The sequence below is a fragment of the Rhinoderma darwinii genome, chromosome 12, assembly GCF_050947455.1.
Source record: "Rhinoderma darwinii isolate aRhiDar2 chromosome 12, aRhiDar2.hap1, whole genome shotgun sequence".
Taxonomy (NCBI): domain Eukaryota; kingdom Metazoa; phylum Chordata; class Amphibia; order Anura; family Rhinodermatidae; genus Rhinoderma; species Rhinoderma darwinii.
The window spans coordinates 10,219,486-10,243,435 of NC_134698.1; the positions used below are offsets into that span (position 1 = coordinate 10,219,486).

General features: G+C 43.8%; 1 protein-coding gene across 1 annotated transcript in view; it reads right to left on the reverse strand.

Annotated features, from left to right (window-relative positions):
* Positions 1–220: 220 nt before the first annotated feature.
* Positions 221–23,950, reverse strand: part of GOLPH3L (golgi phosphoprotein 3 like) — a 35,235-nt gene continuing 11,505 nt past the window's right edge. The window contains exons 3-5 of the mRNA XM_075843357.1: positions 11,540–11,671; positions 4,370–4,484; positions 221–2,638 (exon numbers count right to left, since the gene is read on the reverse strand). Coding sequence (XP_075699472.1) covers positions 2,211–2,638; positions 4,370–4,484; positions 11,540–11,671 — 675 coding nt within the window. The 3' untranslated portion in view covers positions 221–2,210. The remainder of the gene's footprint in view (positions 2,639–4,369; positions 4,485–11,539; positions 11,672–23,950) is intronic.

Consider the following 23,950-nt stretch of genomic DNA (forward strand, 5'->3'; position numbering starts at 1 on the left):
AATAAAGTAGTGCCCTCCCACAAACAGCGCCACTCTGGTCTATGGGATGTGTCTTTGATAATCACTTCAGTGTGACTGAGCTGCAATACCAGACGCAGCCCACGGACAAGTGGCGTTGTTTCAGGGGAAAATATAAAAATAGTCCCATGCATGGGGGTGGGAAAGTAGCCCAAAAACACCATAAGAGGACGATCAAATAACTCGGAACAGGAACTCAGACTTTAAAATATTATACAGTTTTATTTGAGAGATATGTAATTCATAGACGCAACAAATACATCATCACTTTGGTCCTGTATACACAACCTTTTATTCCATCATCTACAGTCCAGACCATACTCATCCGCGCCACTTCTGCGTTGCGCATCTATTTCGAGGCCCTGGAATACAAGGCATAATCCATGCGGCCCACATAACTCACTCCATAAATAACCATTGTGCATTGATTTCTTGTTTCACTGCAATGAAGATTTCCCGAAAAAAATTATTTCAAGGTATTCGATCATACAGCAATATAAAAAAAAAAAAAAAAAATCTAATTAAAAGAATATAATAGATAAAGAAAATATACTTCATGATATAATAGTTTGAAAACAAGGCTACGTGAAAGAAATCTTCAACTTTTCTTTCAAAAAGAAAAAAAAAAAGTGAACCCCCGTTTTACGAGTGGAGGCCTCAGTAATAAACAATGCAACAGGTCTGATACCGTCACACCATCTCATGTCGCCTCTGTGATGCTTTCCATACAAATCGGCAAAGATTTCTATGGGGCCTTGTAGGGGCAGATGGTCAATACGGTAGGAAATATGTATGCACCGATGCAGCGGAGAAGGGTTTATCAATTGGAAAAATTCAGAGATATCCCAAAAAGTTGGACAAACTCAAATTCTGATGTTCCGTAAGAGGATGAGGAATTGCACTATTTGTTTTAGGAGGTTAACGCCGATATAACCCAGTTCTGCCCTCATTCCGCTACCATGCCAATGGAAGCATCAGGAGAGCTGCCCAACACGGCATCTTCAAGTGCTCGTTGGCCTTAGAAACTAGTCTCAGGGATAGGCTTTACTTGCCAGCCACATGAATTCAGAAGCCAGTCTGATGTTTGTAGTGGCCGGCAATAAGAACCTTCAATAGAACGTAACCCAAAAAGTTGAGTGCCAGTAGCACATTGGGTCATGGTTCCATATGTCCATAGGACTACTAACCATTGGGGATGGTCCCTAGTTGTAACTCCATTGGTGACTGGTTACTATGGAGCTCATCGAGTAAACTAGAAAGAGATCCGTCCTAAGCCCACGTTAGAAGACCCACAATGGTGGCGCAGGTTCAAAAACACGTAACAAACGAAAGAAACCAAATAGGTCTACTTTTGACAAACTCAATTTTTCTATGCCCTCCCCATGACCAGATGATGGGTAATCAACCCAACCAGTAGATCAAGGGTCCCGGATACAAAAATAGCCCATCCGACATAAGCTGGAAAACTAAACCAAGCTTTCACGAAGGTCCCAATGTATGGTTCCAAAGGAGAACGTTTATTTTTTTTCCCCCCTCTCTATTAAAGCTACATTGTAAATCATTGATGAGATCAGGGTATAGAGGTGGCTTCTCAGACTAAAAGCAAAAAAGTTAAAAAAATATATGTATCATGGGCCCCATCTGTGCAACTCATACATATCCTTCAAAAAGTCTACGGATTATTTTTGTGTGTTCATCATAGAAAACGTGAGTGAGTGTGAGACATCAACTACAAACATCGGTCACCGACTAGTGACTAGACTGGCCAAGCGTACAGAGCTCCAAAGCCTAATAATCTAGAAACCGGGAAGGAGGTGCATATTTGTACCAGTTGTACCAATGTACAATATCACGTACTATGGCATGACGGGTACTTGGATCATTGAAAATTCCAGATTTAAGGGGTTTCGGTTTTAGAGTTACCGTTTATCTACCGATTGTAAGCCCAAAAACCCCCAAAAAGTTGTATTGTTATTACAGGAGCTGTAGAGTCTACTGCTTGTATGTACTACGGACACACCAAGTATTTTTGAGATGTGGGTAGCAGATGGAAGGGTATCGAAGTCAGGGGCTGGAGGTTCAGAGTCAACGTTCAAGCAAAGTTTTCGACCTCTGTATCCCTCCTGCCCAACTTATCGTCCTGGAGAACGGGAGAAAATTTTCATCTTGTTTTTATTCCCACCCCACGAATCTTAAGATTTGTTGAAAGCCGACAACACAGCCCAGATCATTTCGGCGCAGTTGGGTTTGGTGGCTTCTATGTCGGGATCCAAATCTAGGAGGTCCTTGGATCTGTTCATGGCCATGTCGTATTTCTCATCGGGCAGCGTGGAGAAGGCGTTCTCTAGGACATCAGAGGAGTGGGCCAGTACCAGCAGGGCCAGTGTCCGTCTGTCCATGCGATGTGGGTCGTTCACCCACTTTTCCAGAACGGATTCTTGCAGCTTCTTCACCAGTCGTTGCTTCTCTGTGGTGTTGGTTACAGGGTGGGTCGTCATGTCGAAGAGCAGGAAGTTTTGTTTTTCTGTAGTCAAGATTCCCTTTTCCACCAAGCTTTTGGCAATGCGTTCTCGAACGTTCCTTAGTTGATACTGAAGCTTGAAGGGGTTCCATGTTTCACCTGGTAAAATCAAGTGTCAGATGTTACGGGAGAAGGTTCAAACTTACTTTTACACAAGCTTCAAAAATAGGTTTTTATTTTCGGTTAGGTTTTTTTGTTTTTATAATTTTTTATTTAAACCTGACAAAAAGCCAAAAACAGTGTGAAACAGGAGTTTGCAGTTGGAGTTTTCACAACGGCAGCTCCTGAAGCTGGACCGGCGGTGAACGTTGATCGTCGAGGCAGATTCGGTTTTTAAAAGGGATGGCATGAGTCGACCCCCTTTATTCTGCTTAGGTCTAATCTCCTTGCTCTCCTAAATTCTCATTCTAGAGGAGGGAGGAACTTAAATGCAGAAACCCCAAACTCTAGAACTTCTTAGAGGGTTTGTCCAGTTTAGAAAACCCATTTTCATAAACACTACTCGGAAATTCAGCCACACCTCATGCACACTTCCATCACCGTTTTTATGGCCACTTTTCACAGATCCGTGTGTCCGTGATTGGATCAGTGTGCTTCCCGTGTACAATTCCGTGAGGAAACTGTTCCCATTCACACTATGTACACGATATTGTGAGCGCTGCACATGGTATTCACTGTCCAGGGTGCTGAAAGAGTTACTGCCGATCAGTGCAGCCCCTTTCAGCACCCTGGACAGTGACTACCGCTGGACAGTGAATACCATGTGCGGCGCTCACAATATAAATAAATTTTTCATTTAAAAAAAAAAAAAAAAAAGTTACTACTTACCCAGAACTCCCTGCTTGCCCGCTTCTTCCTCCAGTCCGGCCTCCTGAGATGACGTTTCAGACCAGATGACCGCTGCAGCCAATCACAGGCTGAAGCGGTCACATGGACTGCCGCGTCATCCAGGGAGGTAGGATGTCAAAAGAGGACATGTCACCAAGGCAACGGCCGGGGTACGTATGAATTTATTTTTCTTTCTATCACTGTGTTCCAGCACTGATCAGCAGCCTCTTCTCTCTATCAGTGCTGGATAGAGAGAAGGGGCTGCCGATTAGTGCAGTGCAATATCTGTCTCTACGTGTACATCTGCCCGCCCGGCCGTTGCTAGGCAACGGCTCCGTCACACAGATGCCTTCAGGTTTTTTGTTTTTTTTTGACGGACCCTTTGGTTGTATAGGTCACGGAATCTCGGACCAAAGTAGGACATGCTCTACTTTTGTCGGAAAGGAACAATGGGACCGTCAAAAAAACTGAAGTGTGCATGGCCCCATTGAATTGAATGGGTCAGGGTGCTAGCCGTCGAAAAAACGTCTAGCACCCTGAAGGAAAAAACGGAAGTGGGCATGAGGTCTTAATCGAGGGAGGGTCCTCTGTTCAGAATTCTCAACTCTTGGCCAGATTGAAGCGTGGTAACAAAGAGTCTCTCTCTCTCTCTGGAGGACCTGTCCTGTCCTGCATTACACAGTCAACACATTGATATGAATAGACACTGTGCAATGCTTAATTTTTCCAGTGGTGGCGCTGCAGGGAAATTGAATACTTACTGCCAGGTTTCTACACTGATTACAGCTGATTGCTGAGGGTCCCAGAAAGAGGACACGTTGTGATCAGCTTCTTGTCAAGGGACTGTTCTAATAAGTAGACACTGTCTAAAGCAGAGTACCACTTTAACAGGATATACCAGGAAATAAAGATTCTTGAATATGGTATCATTAGAAAAACTCGGAATCGGCAGGGCTCCAATTAATTGTACCCTCAACACAACCGAAGCTCGCCGAATCTTACCGGTCAGTAACTCTATCCAGCTCTGTACGGTTTCAGCAGGGTCGGTAGCCTTAATGTGTTTCAGGGTCTCGTCCAATAAAACGTCTCCAGTCGGGGTCTCTGACTTTAGCAGCACCTATGAAGCAATTCAAACACTTCACATTAAGACATCCCAGTAAATCTTAACTAATGGCCACCAGAATACCCATTAAATGCCCTCCTGAAACAGAATAATAATTGAGCTCTGTGTTTTCAGGACTCCATCAGAGGTCGTGTAAACCCTCTCGGTTCTGCGGACAGGAGGGGCATAAATGGCCGACCATCTTCCATTGGCCCTTCTGGAGGATGGGACTGCAGTGGTTACTGATTACATCTATATGCCAAGAGGTCTGTCCTGCTATCAAGATCCCATTAGGAGTTTTAATACGGTCTAGGTCAGTGTTTCCCAAACTGTTACAAAACAACTACTTCCAGCATGCTCCGATAGTTGCTGGCTGTCAGGACACACTGGGAGTTGTAGTTATACACAAGCTAGAGGATCACAGGTCTAGGTTAGACGCTCACAGGTTATAAAGCATGGAGTTAGTCACTGTGTGTGATGGGCCTGGGTAAGGTGGGCGCTTAGGACAGGTGGCTGCGGTGCAGGAGATTTATATATGTTTGTGGCCTTTATACAACATAAGCAAATACCAGGACGTACGTCACTATACCACACCCTTGAAGATTAGATGAGCCTGAAGAAGGAAGTCGGACAGGCAGGATCCGCAGGTTATCAATCACATCTAAGGTTTATAACTTACACGCGATCATTAACAGTAGGATCCCGCGTGTCGACCCGCTGTCACCGAAGTATGCCCGAACAGGAAACCTGGTCAGACAGCCCAGGGTCCATTGAAGAACCTGAGGGCGGACTGTCCATATAAAAAGGTATGGGCCTCGATCGCATCACATGGAGTCCCCCCCCCCCCTCATTTTTTTAACGTTTAAATGCTGTGAATTGCTTTGCCCGTTTCATTTAAAAACGGTTGCAATCAGAGGTGACCGATCTCCACTGTTAGAACGGGGCTGTGGCTGTGTATTGCAGCTGCTACCCAGCTCCTGATCGCACGGGAAAGCTTTGTGCCCACGCGATCAGCAGGACGCGTATGCCTGTCCCGAGTCGGCAAAAAGCTATTCCGGCGTCCGATAATCCAGAAAGTCAGACAACTCAGCACAAAAAGCAGATGTTACCGACTTCTCCCTTACAAGTGAGTTTTAAGGTGCCTTCTGCGGCATCACTTTGTTTACTACAACCCATTGTTCCCAGTTATCAGCCATATAAGGCAAGAAAAAGGCTGACTGCAGTGTTCACAATCTCTACATTCAGGGTTCTGTGCTAGAAACAATTGCCGGGTTATTATACTTTCTGGATTATCAGACGCCGGATTAAAGGAATTTTACTGTATATTGATATTTGCAGTTCTCTTTATAAACTGCTAACTTTTAGTAACACCTTTAAGAAGGGTCTCATCCGCATTGCGATGTCAGGATAAAACGTACAAGGATATACACGAACTGCGCACCCTATTTACCTTCTGGATAACGCCGTTTACCGAACCGTTTTTATAGATCTCATTGTACCAGGAAATATTACGACTTCCTGCATCATTTAAAGACAAATACATACATATATATATATCTCTGGGTTTCTTTATTTAAAGGGTCACCCTCCCACCACTTAGTAGAAGTCATATAAGGGATGTTGAGGGTTCTTCCTCCGCAGCACCCTCAGCACTACGCCGAGTGATATCATCTGCTCCATCATCCGTATAAGTCAATTCTCCTACACCGGTCATACAGGGGGCATTAACTTAAAAAGGGTTATCCACTTTGAACAATCCCTTTTTGCTAGAAGTTCCTCCCAAAAACAAAGTGATTACAGGTTCTCGCTCTGCTGGAACCCAGAGCAAACTACTGTAACCTGTGGAGGAACTCAATATGCCTGCAGCACTCCCACAGGGGAAGTGAGGAATTACAAAGCTTCCATGGAAATAAATGGGCTCTCCATGACATTCCATGATGTTCTCAGTCCTCCAACGAACTCTCCCTGCTCTGGCTAAGAGAGGAGGCTCCTGAATGGGGAATCCTCTTCTATAATGGAGACATGGTGGCTCATACCATAGTTCTGAGAATAAAAAGGTACTCCCGAAAAACGGCGCCACTCGTCCTTTGGCTCTGTCTGGTATTGCAGTTTAGCCGCATTCACCTAAACTCCTATTTTTTTTTTTGGCTATGTTATCCACATTGCTTTTTGTTCTTTTTTCATCATGAGTGTTTTATTTTTGTAGCTCTTCTTTTAGATAATTTTTAATTGTAAAATAAATGAAAGAAATTTAACAGGTAAACTAAATAGTAAGGTATACCTTTATTTTACACAATAGGACAGTTTTGTGCCATGATGGCATATCCCAGCACTCTGATTGGTAGGGGGTCGGACTGCTGGGACCTCCACCGATCTGGAGACTGAAGGGGCCGCAGTGCTACAACAGTTTTTCTCTGCACAGCGGCGCTCCCTGTAGTGCGGAAAACTACAATACCGCTCCACTGAAGAGAATAGGGTCATGTTGCATTTCCCTGCACAGCCAGTGGCGCTGACGTGCAGGGGAAAAACATTGAAGATGACTAAACCAGCACTGTAGTCCCCTTTATAGGATCGATGGGGGTCCCGACAGAACGAGATTTCATATCCATGTGATATGTCATCACTTTCTGCGATGGGAAAGCCCTTTAACCCCTTAACGCTCCAGGACATACTATTATGTCATGGTAAGTGCATCGTTCACGCTCCATGACATAATAGTATGTCATGGAGTAAACACGGCGCCGTTCGCGCGGGGCGCGTTCATGAGCTGTGATAGCTGCTGTTTCCGACAGCAGACTATCACTGCTCAATGTGCCGGGACCGATCGCGGAGCTCCCCCGCCGATTAACCCCTCAGAAGCCGCGTTCAATAGCGATCGCGGCTTCTTAGGGGTTAATCCGCCATCGCCAGCCTGCTACACGATAGCGGCCGGCGATGGTCACTATGGCAACCGGACACCAAACAATGGCGTCCGGCTATGCCATACAACGTCAGGACCCACTATGCTTGCTGTCAGTGAGTAGCTGACAGTTCTAATACACTGCACTACGCATGCAGTGCAGTGTATTAGAATAGCGATCAGAGCCTCCTGCCCTCAAGTCCCCTAGTGGGACAAAGTAATAAAGTGAAAAAAAAGTTAAAAAAAGTTGTGTCAAAATAAGAAAATAAAAGTTTTAAAAGTATTAAAAGTAAAAATCCCCCTTTTTCCCTTATCAGTCATTTATTATTAATAAAAATATATAAACAAACAAATAAACTTTACATAATTGGTATCGCCGCGTCCGTAACGGCCTGAACTACAAAATTATTTCATTATTTATCCCACACGGTGAACGCCGTAAAATAAAATAATAATAAACCGTACCACAATCACAATTCTTTGGTCACTTCACCTCCCAAAAAATGGAATAAAAAGAGATCAAAAAGTCGCATGTACCGAAAAATGGTACTGATGGAAACTACAGTTCGTTACGCAAAAAATAAGTCCTCGCACGGCTTTATTGATTGAAAAATAAAAACGTTCTGGCTCTTAGAATAAGGTAACACAAAAAGTGAATGATTGTTTACAAAACGTATTTTATTGTGCAAACGCCATAAGACATAAAAAAAAACTATAAACATCTGGTATCGCCGTAATCGTATCGCCCCGCAGAATAAAGTGAATGTGTCATTTATAGCGCACGGTGAACGCTGTAGAAAAAAAAGAATAAAAAAACAATAGTAGAATTGCTGTTTTTTAGTCACCACGCCACCTAAAAATAGAATAAAAACTGATCAAAAAGTCGCATGCACCCCAAGAAAACTACAATGGATTCCTCAAGGGGTCTAGTTTCCAAATTGGGGTCACTTTTGGGGGGTTTCCAATGTTTTGGCACCACAAAACCTCTTCAAACCGGACATGGTGCCTAATAAAAAAGAGGCCTCAAAATCCACTAGGTGCGCCTTTGCTTCGTTGGCCGGTGCTTCAGTCCATTACCGCACTAGGGCCACATGTGGGATATTTCTCTAAACTGCAGAATCTGGGCAATAAGTATTAAGTTGCGTTTCTCTGATAAATCCTTTTGTGTTATAAAAAAAATGGTATAAAGAGGATTTTCTGACAAAAAAAAAGAAGTAAATTTCACCTCTACTTTGCTCTAAATTTTTGTGAAACACCTAAAGAGTTCATAAACTTTCTAAATGCAGTTGTGAATACTTTGAGGGGTCTAGTTTCTAAAATGGGGTGTTTGATAGGGGTTTCTAATGTATGGGCCCCTCAAAGCAACTTCAGAACTGAACTGGAACCTAAAAAAATAAATAAATGAGGCAATACTTCGCTTCTTACATTATACTGATAATGAGCCGTGCCCACCCCGAGATGGCCCCAGTTTTGACCGTTTGTATAAACGGAGACCCCTATTAGACCGTTCCAGTGCCCGGTTTTCCCAAGCATACACCCCCGAGAAGTGTATTTCTATTGATGAGTCCCTGGTACATTTTAAAGGGAGGGTTCAATTCCGCGAGTACCTGCCGGGTAAGAGGGCAAGGTATGGCGTGAAGATGTATAAGCTGTGCGAGAGTGGATCAGGGTATGCCTACAGATTTAGGATATATGAAGGAAATGCCAACCCCCAAACCAGACTGCATCCTGGACTACAATAGGTACATGGGAGGGATGGACTTGTAAGATCAAGCCCTGAAGCCCTACAGCGCCATGCGGTGTGGTATAAGAAGCTGGCCGGGCACATCATACAGATGGCTTTGTACAATGCGTACGTGCTACGTCGATGTGCAGGCCAGACGGGAACTTTCCTGGAATTTCAAGATCTAATCTTTAGGGACCAGGAAGGGGGGGCACCCAGTACTTCTGGAAGCGAGGCCACACGCATCGTACCAGGGCAACACTTTCCAGGAGAAGTTCCCCAAACCGGTGGAAAGGGAAAGAGTCAAAAGAGGTGCAGAGTCTGCTATAAGAGGGGGATAAGGAAGAACACAATATACCAATGTGACACGTGTCCCGAAAAACCAGGGCTCTGTATAAAAGATTGTTTTAAAATGTATCATACATCCCTTGATTTTTAATTTACCCTGATGCACTCTGCACAGCTTACCCCCCTCATCTTTCCCTTCTGAGCCCTGCCGTGTGCCCAGGCAGCTGATAACAGCCACATGTAGGGTATTGCCGTACCCAGGAGAACCCACATTACAATTTAAGGGGTGTATATCTCCGGTGGCGCATGCTGGGCACAATATATCGGACACTGACATGCCATATATATATATATATAAAATTGCAAATCTCACACTGCACCATCTGCTGCGCATTATCTTTTACACAGTACCTGTGGGGTCAAAATGCTCACTACACCTCTAGATGAATGTCTTAAGGGGTGTAGTTTTTAAAATGGGGTCACTTCTCGGGGGTTTCAACTGTACTGGTACCTCAGGGGCTTCTGCATACATGACTTAGCACCAGAAAAGCTCCAGTAGGCCAAATGGTGGTCCTTCCCTTCTAAGCCCTGCCGTGTGCCCAGGCAGCTGATAACAGCCACATGTAGGGTATTGCCGTACCCAGGAGAACCCACATTACAATTTAAGGGGTGTATATCTCCGGTGGCGCATGCTGGGCACAATATATCGGACACTGACATGCCATATATATATATATAAAATTGCAAATCTCACACTGCACCATCTGCTGCGCATTATCTTTTACACAGTACCTGTGGGGTCAAAATGCTCACTACACCTCTAGATGAATGTCTTAAGGGGTGTAGTTTTTAAAATGGGGTCACTTCTCGGGGGTTTCAACTCTACTGGTACCTCAGGGGCTTCTGCATACATGACTTAGCACCAGAAAAGCTCCAGTAGGCCAAATGGTGGTCCTTTCCTTCTGAGCCCTCCCATGGGCCCAAATGGCAGTTTATCACCACAAATGGGGTATTACCGCACTAAGGACAAATTGGGCAACAAAATGGGGTATGTTGTTCCTTGTGAAAATAAGAAATTTTGATAAAAAAATGACATCTTATTGGAAAAAATATCATTTTTTTCATTTCACAGCCCAATTCAAATAGGTGCTGTGAAAAAACTGTGCGGTCAAAATGATAACAAAAACCATAAATGAATTCCTTGAGGGGTGTAGTTTCCAAAATGGGGTCACTTCTGTTGGATTTCCATTGTTTTGATACCTCAACACCTCTTCAAACCTGGCATGCTGCCTAAAATATATTCTAATAAAAAAGGAGGCCTCAAAATGCACTAGGTGCTTCTTTGCTTCTAGGGCTTGTGTTTTAGTCCACGAGCACAGTAGGGCCCACATGTGGGACATTTCTAAAAACTGCAGAATCTGGACAATACATATTTAGTAGTGTTTCTCTGGTAAAACCTTCTCTGTTACAGAAAAAATTTTAATAAAATTGAAATTCAGCAGAAAAAATGAAATTTGCAAATTTCATTTCCACTTTGCTTTAATTCCTGTGCAATGCCTGAAGGGTTAAAAAACTTTCTATATGCTGTTTTGAATACTTTGAGGGGTCTAGTTTTTAAAATGTGGTGTTTTATGGGGGTTTCTAATACATAGGCCCCTCAAATCCACTTCAGAACTGAACTGGTACCTTCAAAAAAAGGCTTTTGAAATTTTCTTAAGAATATGAGAAATTGCTGTTTATGTTCTAAGCCTTGTAACGTCCAAGAAAAATAAAATAATGTTCAAAAAACGATGCCAATCTAAAGTAGACATATGGGAAATGTGAACTAGTAACTATTTTTGGGTGGTATAACCGTCTGTTTTTCAAGCAGATGCATTTAAATTCTGAAAAATGCTATTTTTTGTAAATTTTCTCTAAATTTTGCAATTTTTCACAAATAAAGACTGAATATATCGAGCAAATTTTACCACGAACATGAAGCCCAATGTGCCACGAGAAAACAGCCTCAGAATCGCTTGGATAGGTTTAAGCATTCCGACGTTATTACCACATAAAGTGAAATATGTCAGATTTGAAAAATGGGCTCTGAGCCTTAAGGCCCAAACTAGGCTGCGTCCTTAAGGGGTTAATAAATATGTTCACACGTGTAGGTGATCTTACCCTTCTGTCCAGGAGGCGCTTCTTCCGTAAAGTAGCCGGTTCCAGAATAACACGTCCCCTGAGGGCGAGCTCAATGAGGATACCTCCACGTAGTCCTGAGGATATGCAGTCATTCCAGAAGGATGTATAACCCTGCACCAAGACAAAAAAAAAGAGAATGTCATATTGCCGTAACACCAGCATGAACGCGTGGAGCCCCTTTTAATGTCATGGAATTGAATACTTTGCAAATCATTAAAACATAAGGTCATTGATGAAATGACTCTCTATAGCAAATAGCTCACCCGAATCTCAATAGTCTATACTGGCAAAATCTGAAAACGGTTTATTAATATCTTACTTCTATGCGGAGATATTACGGTTTAAAGTCACAGGCCCAAAGCCTGAAGACAGAATCGGATGACATCTCCGATTCCTGTCAGATGCAGCGTTGTCATGGAGATCTTGGCTGAATCACCAAATACAATATCTCCGTCCTACCCGGCTTGTACAGCGGCAGTTGTGTGTATATGAGGGGAGATCCATGATTTGGAGACATACAAGGTCTCCACGACAACACTACATCTGACAGAAATGAACACAGGAAATGTAGTCATCCGATTCGGTTTTCAGGCTTTGGGCCTACAACTTCAAACGATCATATCTCAGCATAGAAGCGAGATATTGAAAAAGTTTCACATTTTTAATGTACAGGAAGGAGCTTTTTGACACGGTCCATTAACAAGCCGTCTCCTTAACCCACCTTCAGAAATGCAAAAGAGAACACAGGCGGGTATGTATAAGACAAAAAAATTACATTATCCCTTCACTTCTTGACGAAAGTGCACGTCATGGTGCAGGGGTAAATGTATGGAGTGCGCTCCATACCCTGCGGGTGTCAGCTTTGTATCACAGCCGACACGTGCCACTAACGGCCAGGAACATAGACCGCGCTGTTCCTGGCCATTTAACCACTAATTGCAACCGTAGCATGTGAGGCGTTTGATAGAGGTTGCCCCCCACCGACAGCTCCACACTGTGATCGATGGTTGTCATGGCAGCCCAGGGGCCTAATGAAGGCCCCCAGCACTGCCTTCACTCTGTCTTTGTTAAGCCCGGCTTGTGGCAGGACTTAACAGAAGTCGGTAAAAAAATTAGAATATAATGCAATACATTAGTGTCAGCTGTATTGTACCAGCAACGAACGCTGGTTCAAGTCCCCTTCTGGGGACGAATAGATTTTTTAAACACAAAGTTAAACAAAGTTTTTAGTAGTGAAAAAATTCGGTATCGCTGCATCTGTAAAATACCGAACTATTACAATATACCATTATTTAAAGCGCATGTAAAAAATAAATAAAAAGTCAGCTGTTTTTTGGTCAACTTGGTGGTAAAAAAAAAAACCCCCAAAAAAAGTATTTTCTAACAACGTTTTTTTTTTTGTAAAATAAGTAAAAGATTAAAAAAATAAAAAATACCTATATAAATCTGGTATTGCCGTAAATTGTATTGACCAGCAGAATAAAGTAAAATTTGTTGTTTTTACTGCACGGTGAAACACATAAAAACGAAAATCAGATTTTTTACATTCCACCCCAATTAGGCCTCATGCACACGACCGTAGCCATATGCAAGGCCGTGATTTTCGGGTTGGACGGCCGCGGAGTGTCACCCGCGGGCCGTGCACATGGACCCATTGAAATGAATGGGGCCGCAATTTATCCGCAGATTTGTGGGTAAATTGCGGCCGCAAAAATGCATCCCCTTCTAAGTTTTCCACATCTGCGCTCTCGGCCATGCAGGGTACTGCAGCTGGCCCCATTCACTTGGCATATGCCATCACTTCATAAGATGGGAATTAAAAAACAAAAACTCGAACAAGTAGAAAAGGAACCACTAGAACAAAGTTGCAGGAAACTCCACGGCTGCGTCTCAGGTAGATTAAGAGTTAACTGGACATTTTTCAGCGCAGACATCACTTTACTGTGTAAATATCACAATGTTAATTGCAAAACCCCGAGCTATTCATATGTGCTAAGCCACCCAGATCTCTCCAACCTGTCCCGGATGTGTCAGTCAGCAAGCCGAGAACTGGCCTGCGTCATCCCAAACATCCATCCAGCCGCCTTCTACCCACTAGAGCGAAGGCGGCAATCATGAGAAGATAGTGCAATGTGAATATTACCCATAATGAACTTTCCTATGGAAGTTCGGGTTAAAAAAAGCGACCACCAATCGGAGGGCCATTTTAATAGTTTCCTTAAGGGGGCAAACGAGCACTTGTTGAATGGGCGGAATGTTTTCTGGGGGCAGAAAGCCCGAATATGGCTCCTTGCTCAGCTGCGTGACGGTCCGGAATGGTTTGGTTTAGAATTTTGGGAGGAAATTTTGCTTTATGCCTCACGCAGACGGCAGTTGGGGGGCTCCCCGTGTGCCACGCTCCGTTGGTGTTGGATGTGGGGGATATTTCCCCATAAAAGAAAGGCTCGTAAGGAAAAAAATACCACTGCTGAGGCGTATGATTGACTGCAGCAGTAGGTAGCATCGGAGCAGTAGTGTGGGGAAGGGGGGGGGGGGGGGGGGGGAGTGTTTAACAGGTAAGTTAGGCTTCTTTTATTATTTGATGCCATTTCCCCCCCTTGGTCAATTTTTTTTTTTGGGCGATTCCAGACAACCCCGTTAATTTTTGGACCGACGTCACAGCTCTGTTTTAAAGCTCCAAATGACCGTATAGACAGAGTTAGGACCCCCCAAAGGAAAGTAAAGAGCCGCTGACAAGCAGGGGACCCCCCCCGGCTCTGGCAGAATCGAGCCATCGGTGTATTCCATGGATGACCATTCATCATTACTACTACATTTCCCCTGCAGCTGGACCCACAAAACTTCTGGGGAAAATACGTCCGTACATAAGAAGTCCGATGGAACATCGGAGGCACAGCAGAAGCCCTATGTACCTGAATGGCAGCCCTACTACGGCTCAGTACAAAACAAGGCTGTAATAAGGCCATGCACCAGAGTCCTAAGATATATTTATAGGGCTTGAAGCGCAATTTTTCGAACACGTTACTAAATTAGCAAAGAATTATGGATCAAAAAGGTGGACATTTGGGTACTAACACTCACTTGAGTATTTGGACTTCCAAAAATCAGCATTTGCATTCTGAGGGCATCTATAGTTCAAAGGGTCTGTTTAGGGCGTAGGAACGTCATAGATCGGAGAGCTGCTACATCAGGGCAGATCTGGCTCGCCCACGCATTACACAGTTGTCAATTCATTTGAATAGTCCGCACGTAATACTACATTTGCCCTGCAGTGGCCGCTGTCCAGGCACGGCTAACCCTAGCGATCACAGCTGATCGCTGGGGTTCAGAGAAGCAGGCCGTATTGGCTTCGGTTTAAAGAAGGGTCTTGGAATAATGTAAAAGTCTTCCTCCTCCCCGTTCTTCTACATTCTTTTCTTACGATTGTAGCTTTACTTGGATTACACATCGTGCAGGGGAGGGGGGGGGTTCACAGAAAGGTGGTAACGGCTCTGAGCTCATTGTGTCAAGCAGCGTCACCTGCAGCTGTCAGTATACAGTGACGGAGAAGCTGTACTCCGGCCAGGGTGTGTCCGACAGGGTAGACGATACTTCCGGCGCGAACTCTGAGCTCAAATTTTATTACAATCGTACAGTACAAGCAGGTGTCCTGTGCGTCACAGTGGAACAGCCATGCCGGAAAACTAACAAAACGCACGTTTCTAACTGAACGGTCAGTAAACGACACCAGGGAGGGACATATATCCCTGTATTGTAAATTAAAAACAGATTTGCAAAAACTGGAAAACCCCTTTAAGCCGAAGATAATTTTTTGTATAATGAGAATGGATACAATTTTCCAATGTACTTTTTGTATCAATTACAGGATTTCAATATCTCTGCTTGCTGTCATTCTATAGAAACCATGATTGTTTAGTTTGTGGCTAAAGAGCTGTCCTGGTCGTGTGATGGACACACAGGGGAACGGCTCGTTACTGTGCAGTTAAGGCCCAGTTCACATCAAGCTTGAGATGTAAGCTTAGCGTGTTTGTTAGGTCGCATGTCCCGAGGAACATGCTAAAAGTGTTCATAGGGTTACTGTAGCCTGACAGACGGCAAAATCAAAACCATTTAAAAAAAAAAAGCAAAAAAATAAATAAATTTTAAAAAAAAACTACAATAACTGCACCAAAGACACCAATGAGAAGCCTGAAGATCCAAAACACAAGGAGATCTACTGGTCAGATGGTCACCAGGAGTCATAGCAGACGCGACAGCCATAAATGCTGCAGAGGTGACCTTTGGGACCTTCACCAATTGGAGAACGGAGTCTTTTGAACCCCGTCCACAGATTTTAGCTGGCCTCACTCCTCTGAAGTCTACGGGTGCTCCAATGGGGGTCACCAGACCCTGTTCTCCCACTAGGTGAGTGTTCACAGGGGTTGGAATCAATTTATAAAAGCATTTATGGCGTAGTAACTAGTATAATGCCCACTGCTCCACAAGGAATGGGTACCGGGCATACCCCATGATCACTGCCAGAGCCCCACTGATTTTTAGGAAAATGAAAAATATATATATAATAAAAACCATTAGAAAAAAAAGCGCAATGCATTTTCTGGGCGATCGCAGAACGGGGTTGGTACAGCGGGTTTTTTTTTTTTTTTTTTCAGTCAGTTTAGTTTTTTTATGGCATTTTTCCAGAATAAAATGGTTTTACGAAAGAAGAATCATTGAATCACATGATTTGCAATGTGAAAAACAAAAAAAGAAAAACGAACCCCTAAAGAAAAAACACAGGTACTAAAAACACTAGATTTGACAAAAATGCCATATAAAAAGAAAATCTGCAAAAAGGTAGCCTAATAAAAGTGAATACATAAGCACTTGATAAGGTGAATCTTCTCGGGAAATGTCTGCGGAGCGCCCGGTCAGTTTATGGTCTCGAACGCTCCACAGACGGGAAAGACTTGAACTGGTGCCCTTCAATAAGGGGCCACATGTGTAGGATCATCTAATTTTTGTGGGTCCCTGTATTATAAAGGGTAAGGCCCTGACAGGACTAGATCTACTGGTCTTACCGGTACTGCAGGTCTGACACTCAACTACAATGGAAATACGTTAAGTGGGCCGGGCCCTTATCTTAAACAATCACCACCAGGCTACAGGATATATCCTCCTTGGAGGGTGCGGCTGGAGGAGAGTAAACATGATACACTATATTGTCAGCAATGGGTGAATCACCTACAACGCAATGCGAGGGATCGAGTGGACTGGTTCATACCATAATACCCCCAAAAATCCTAATATATCAAACAATAAAAATTGACCAGCCCCCTCTCAAAAACAACATTTTTGGTCAATATTATGTTCTTTTTATTAGTTAATAACCCCTTAGGCTGGGTTCACACGAGCACATTAACGTCCGTAATGGACGGACGTATTTCGGCCGGAAGTCCCGGACCGAACTCCGTGCAGGGAGTCGGGCTCCTAGCATCATAGTTATGTACGATTCTAGGAGTCCCTGCCTCTCTGCAGTATCCCTGTCCCGTAATCATGTTTTCAGTACGGGACAGTAGTTCCACGGAGAGGCAGGGACTCCTAGCGTCGTACATAACTATGATGCTAGGAGCCCGGCTCCCTGCAGTGTGATCAGTCCGGGACTTCCGGCCGAAATACGTCCGTCAATTACGGACGTTAATGTGCTCGTGTGAACCCAGCCTTACCCCACAATTATACTAAAAGAGTCAAATGAAATCCAAATAAAAAAAAAAACTAAAAATACCAGTTAAAAACTATCCAGATAATACATGGGAAATTCATGTTAAAAAAAAAATATATATATAAAACACTAAAATAAAATTGGTTCAAAAACATTTTGTGGCCATGTAATTCCCATGGTTGGAGCAACATCCAGGTGGGGGGTGTAGAAGAAAAAACCACGGCCCTTGCAGTGCCATACATGTACCCACAATGCTATGCCACTAGTTAATTAAACTCAACGTAGGTGGGTAAATTTGTATTGCTCCGTAAAGAGCCGAAAGTGCAGAAATGGAGTGCTAGTAGTCGTTGCTATGTGTGCCCGTGCTGTAATTTAATGCCGCTTAAAGGGGACCTCTCCTGACATCTATTTCAGTCCTCTGTATTATCCACAAAATAAAAATTCTGGAACATCTTTTCTTAGAACTCTAGGTTGTGCCATTCCTCAGTTAGTCCTCCTAGAAATGTATGAATAAATTGACGACTGGGTGATACCATTCCCCTTGTCAAAGGGGTGTGTCCCCAACAGTCTCACTGTCAGCACTGATTGGACATTTTCAGACCGGGCCCCAGATCAAGGCAGAGATCGATCACCGATTTGTAGTTTTAAATTATGCCGTTCACAGACCAACCGTAACCGAAAAGTCGTTTAGGTGAAGACCCATACGCTATGTTGTAGCAAGTCTTCTGTTCTTCGCGGTTCGACTGCTTCCCCTTCTGCCAATGTCTTGCCTAGAACTGAAATTTAACGGTCTAGAATACCATTCATCCAGAATCCTAAACATTAGTCCAAAATAGTCCAGACATTCAAATTACGACCATGGAGGACAAGTGTCCCAGACCAAACACTACACAACATAAGCCTATCAGGCCACCAACCTTGACCACCATTGATGGTTTCCAGACCTTCGATTGACTACTGGCCAATTTATCCAGAGGAAACATTTGAAAGAACCTCAGGACACAAAATACCAGGGTTAGGCATGTAATTATTTTTGTCGAAAAAGGAGGTCCCTCTTGGCCTGTTCCCCCATACAAGGTCTACCCATGACTGACACTACGTTACATTTATTGACGGATCTGTTGCGAATCCGCAGGCTGAGGACAAATCGCTATCATGCCCATTATATTAGGGGTTTGTAGCAAATTTTTACCGAATGCAAAGGCTCGAACCTGCGGCAAATCCGTCGCATATTTTTCTGCCGCGTCTGAACTCACCCTAAGGGCTCATTCCGTCCCTGTTCTGTGCATGGGACTCACTCAGTACACGCACCTATTGATTTCAACGGGACTGTTTGCACATGCGTGAGTTTTCACGCCGCAAGAGTCAGTTGCGGGAAACTCACTGCATGTTCTATATTCGTGCGTTTTCCCGCATTGAAGTCAAGGAGTGCGTGGAGACCTGGGAGGACATTATCTGTGTCCTCCTTTCATTCCTCTGTAAACCGATCACAGATAATAGTGATGTAATACCTGAGAACACAACTATCTATATACAAAGAAATACTGAGATAACACACGTAAAAAATAAACTCCCAACGCACCGGGGACCGCATTTTACAAGGACACAGAATCATGCGTCCACATCACAGAAATAGATATATATATATATATATATATCTCTCAATTAGGGCGGGGCAATTAATCCCCCAAAAAAAAAAAATATGAATACCGTAATACAGAGCAATTAACAGACGTCATCTTGCGCATTTGATTTTTTATTAATTTCGTATCTTCAGGAGAGATATGGTTGAATCCAAAAGGTAGAGTAGGGAGCCGTAAGGTCCCTGCTCTACCATTCACTATGTAACGCCGGACACGAGGCAGTGAAGTCATCGCGCCGGTCTGCACCGAGCCGCACACACACCGGAGGAGCAGAGGGAGCTCCTCCACTCGTCAATGGAACGGGATTAGGCGAGTATGTATATTATTTTTTATTAGGTACTATCGGCGCTGTGTGGGGGCAGCTATGCGGCATTATACGGTGTGCCATTGTACTGTGTGGGGACAGTGGTGGGTATATCATATAGAGTAGTATACAACAGGCTCAGGGGATAATTATGAATTCAATGGCGTAGCATGCAAATAGGGGGCGTGGTATGTAAAAAAGGGGTGTGGCATGTAAAAGGGGTGTGGCCTAAATAATCGTTCATCAAAATCGAGGCTAGATGTTCCATTAATTGTGATTTTGATTTAGGTCACAATCGCCCAGCACTAGGTTATATTAAACCAACAAAAATTATTACCGGTCACCCTAGCTCCGCCCCAATCTGCTCTCACGCCTACAATAAACATTTCCGTACACTGGTAGTTTGCGCCATTTTAAGAGATCTATTTTGTGGCATAAATCTGTTTGGATGAACTAAAAACATTAATAAAAAACAAATATATATATTATTTTTTCTCCTTTCTTCTCGTAGGACTCCGACGTGATAACCGAGCCCGATATACCGTCTGGTTATAGATTCGTCTGCCTTGTTTTCTATTACCCGTCGTATACATTGATGCCGTTACCTGCCACATTCTTACCTACGCGAGTCACGGGACGTGGCCTCATTTTATATGACTGATAAACACCCTCAGCCTGTTGGACGACATTACAAAGACTGAAGCAGAGTCACCCGAACCTATGAGAACAAATCCAGATTTTATCCTAATCCCTAAATTAAAATGAGATATTTATATTAGGACAATGTCATAAAAGAGGATTAAAATAATCCATCTGAATACGGCAATACCGTATAAAAAATTATTATATATATATAAAAATTACCAAGGGATTAAAAAGACCTTAAAATATAGAGCTGGTCGACGTGAATCCCCAGTGTAACATCGTCCATATTTGGTTACATCACGCCAATCTATATAAAAAGGTCATGCAGTTTTTTTTTTTAGAAATGATTAAACTATGTAATATTTTTTATATTTTCTCGTCCATAGGCTGTATCTAGTATAAGACCCCATATTCTTGAATGCAATACCTGACAGCTCAGGGACAACATTGACGCTGCTCTGAGGCTCACATTTCAGCTTTGCTGTGTAGACTAGGGCAGGGAAAACGAAGTCATCTCATTTTCATTGGAAGGTCTAGTGTACTGCCGCTGGCTCAGCTAAGGCCCCATGCACACGACCGTAAAAGCTCCTGTAATTACGGGCCCATAGACTTCTATTGGCCACGGGTACCTCCCCGTATGCTCACGGGAAGGTGCCCGTGCCGTTGAAAAAGATAGAACATGTCCTATTTCAGGCCGTAATTACGGCACGGGTAGCCCATAGAAGTCTATGGGGCTCCCGTAATTACGGATGACTACGTGTGTGCACCCGTAATTACAGGAGCGTTGCTAGGTGACCTCAGTAAATAGTCACTGTCCAGGGTGCTGAAAGAGTTAAACGATCGGCTTCTTCCTCCAGTCCGGCCTCCTGGGATGACGTTACAGCCCATGTGACCGCTGCAGCCAATCACAGGCTGCAGCAGTCACATGGACTGCCGCGTCATCCGGGGAGGTCGGACTGGATGTCAAGAGAGGGACGCGTCACCAAGACAACGGCCGGGTAAGTATGAATTTCTTTTACTTTTATTATGGAAAGGGCTGTCCCTTCTCTCTATCCTGCACTGTTAGAGAGAAGGGGCTGCCGATTAGTGCAGTGCAATTTTGCAGCGAAAAACGTGCCCGTAAATATGGGTGGAATACGGGTGACACCGGGCCAGTATTTACGGGTGGACAAAAATATGGTCGTGTGCATGGGGCCTTAGACGGGATAGCATACATGTCCAACGTAATCAGTCGTATATGCGCTAAGCCAGGAACTGTACAATCATGTGATTAACCCCTTCCCGCTCCTTGACGTACTATTACGTCATGGCAGCTGTATCGTTCGCGCTCCATGCCGTAATAGTACGTCACGGGAGTAACGGCCGTTTTGGCCGTCCTCCCGACACATACAGGAGCTGTGACGCTGCTGTCTTGTTCAGCAGCTGTCACAGCTCCTACAGCGGGGACTGATCGCTGTGTCCCCGCTGATTAACCCCTTAAAAGCCGCGTTCTATAGAGATCGCGGCTTTTTAGGGGTTAAGCTGCCATCGCCGGCCTGCTACGCGATAGCGGCCGGCGATGGTGACTATGGCAACCGGACACCAAACAATGGCGTCCGGCTATGCCATAGACGGAAGCCTAGTGGGTCCTGACAACGTCAGGACCCACTATGCTTGCTGTCAGTGAGTAGCTGACAGTTCTAATACACTGCACTACGCATGTAGTGCAGTGTATTAGAATAGCGATCAGGGCCTCCTGCCCTCATGTCCCCTAGTGGGACAAAGTAATAAAGTGAAAAAAAAGTTAAAAAAAGATGTGTAAAAATTAGAAAATAAAAGATTTAAAAGTAATAAAAGTAAAAATCCCCCCTTTTTCCCTTATCAGTCCTTTATTATTAATAAAAATATATAAACAAATAAACTATACATAATTGGTATCGCCGCGTCCGTAACGGCCTGAACTACAAAATTATTTCATTATTTATCCCGCACGGTGAACGCCGTAAAATAAAATAATAATAAACCGTACCACAATCACAATTCTTTGGTCACTTCACCTCCCAAAAAATGGAATAAAAAGAGATCAAAAAGTCGCATGTACCGAAAAATGGTCCTGATCGAAACTACAGTTCGTTACGCAAAAAATAAGTCCTCGCACCGCTTTATTGATGGAAAAATAAAAACGTTCTGGCTCTTAGAATAAGGTAACACAAAAAGTGAAGGATTGTTTACAAAACGTATTTTATTGTGCAAACGCCATAAGACATAAAAAAAAACTATAAACATCTGGTATCGCCGTAATCGTATCGCCCCGCAGAATAAAGTGAATATGTCATTTATAGCGCACGGTGAACGCTGTAGAAAAAAAAGAATAAAAAAACAATAGTAGAATTGCTGTTTTTTAGTCACCACGCCACCTAAAAATAGAATAAAAACTGATCAAAAAGTCACATGCACCCCAAGAAAACTACAATGGATTCCTCAAGGGGTCTAGTTTCCAAATTGGGGTCACTTTTGGGGGGTTCCCAATGTTTTGGCACCACAAGACCTCTTCAATCCGGACATGGTGCCTAATAAAAAAGAGGCCTCAAAATCCACTAGGCGCTCCTTTGCTTCGGAGGCCGGCGCTTCAGTCCATTACCGCACTAGGGCCACATGTGGGATATTTCTCTAAACTGCAGAATCTGGGTAATAAGTATTAAGTTGTATTTCTCTGATAAATCCTTTTGTGTTATAAAAAAAATGGTATAAAGAGGATTTTCTGACAAAAAAAATATGTAAATTTCACCTCTACTTTGCTCTAAATTTCTGTGAAACACCTAAAGGGTTCATAAACTTTCTACATGCTGTTGTGAATACTTTGAGGGGTCTAATTTCTAAAACGGGGTGTTTGATAGGGGTTTCTAATATATGGGCCCCTCAAAGCAACTTCAGAACTGAACTGAAACCTAAAAAAAAATAAAAATGAGGCAATACTTCGCTTCTAACATTATACTGATAATGAGGCGTGTCCACCCCGAGATGACCCCAGTTTTGACCGTTTGTATAAACGGAGACCCCTATTAGACCGTTCCAGTGCCCGGTTTTCCCAAACATACACCCCCGAGAAGTGTATTTCTATTGATGAGTCCCTGGTACATTTTAAAGGGAGGGTTCAATTCCGCGAGTACCTGCCGGGTAAGAGGGCAAGGTATGGCGTGAAGATGTATAAGCTGCGAGAGTGCATCAGGGTATGCCTACAGGTCTAGGATATATGAAGGAAAGGCCACCCCCAAACCAGACTGCATCCTGGACTACAATAGGTACATGGGAGGGGTGGACTTGTAAGATCAAATCCTGAAGCCCTATAGCGCCATGCGGTGTGGTATAAGAAGCTGGCCGGGCACATCATACAGATGGCTTTGTACAATGCGTACGTGCTACGTCGATGTGCAGGCCAGACGGGAACTTTCCTGGAATTTCAAGAGGTGATCATCAAGAACCTAATCTTTAGGGACCAAGAAGGGGGGGCACCCAGTACTTCTGGAAGCGGGGCCACACGCATCGTACCAGGGCGGCAACACTTTCCAGGAGAAGTTCCCCAAACTGGCAAGAAGGGAAATAGTCAATAGAGGTGCAAAGTCTGCTATAAGAGGGCGATAAGGGATGACACAATATATCAATGTGACACGTGTCCCGAATAACCAGAGCTCTGTATGAATGAGTGTTTTAAAATTTATCATACATCCCTTGGTTTATAATTTACCCCAATTTTACTTACCCTGATGCACTCCGCACAGCTTATCCCCCCTCGTCTTTCCCCTCTGGGCCCTGCTGTGTGCCCAGGCAGCTGATAACAGCCACATGTAGGGTATTGCCATACCCGGGAGAACCCACATTACAGTTTATGGGGTGTAGGTCTCCGGTCAAAATGCTCACTACACCTCTAGATGAATGCCTTAAGGGTGTAGTTTTTAAAACGGGGTCACTTCTTGCGGGTTTCAACTGTACTGGTACCTCAGGGGCTTCTGCGTACATGACTTCGCACTAGAAAATCCCCAGTAGGCCAAATGGTGGTCCTTTCCTTCTGAGCCCTCCCATGGGCCCAAACGGCAGTTTATCACCACAAATGGGGTATT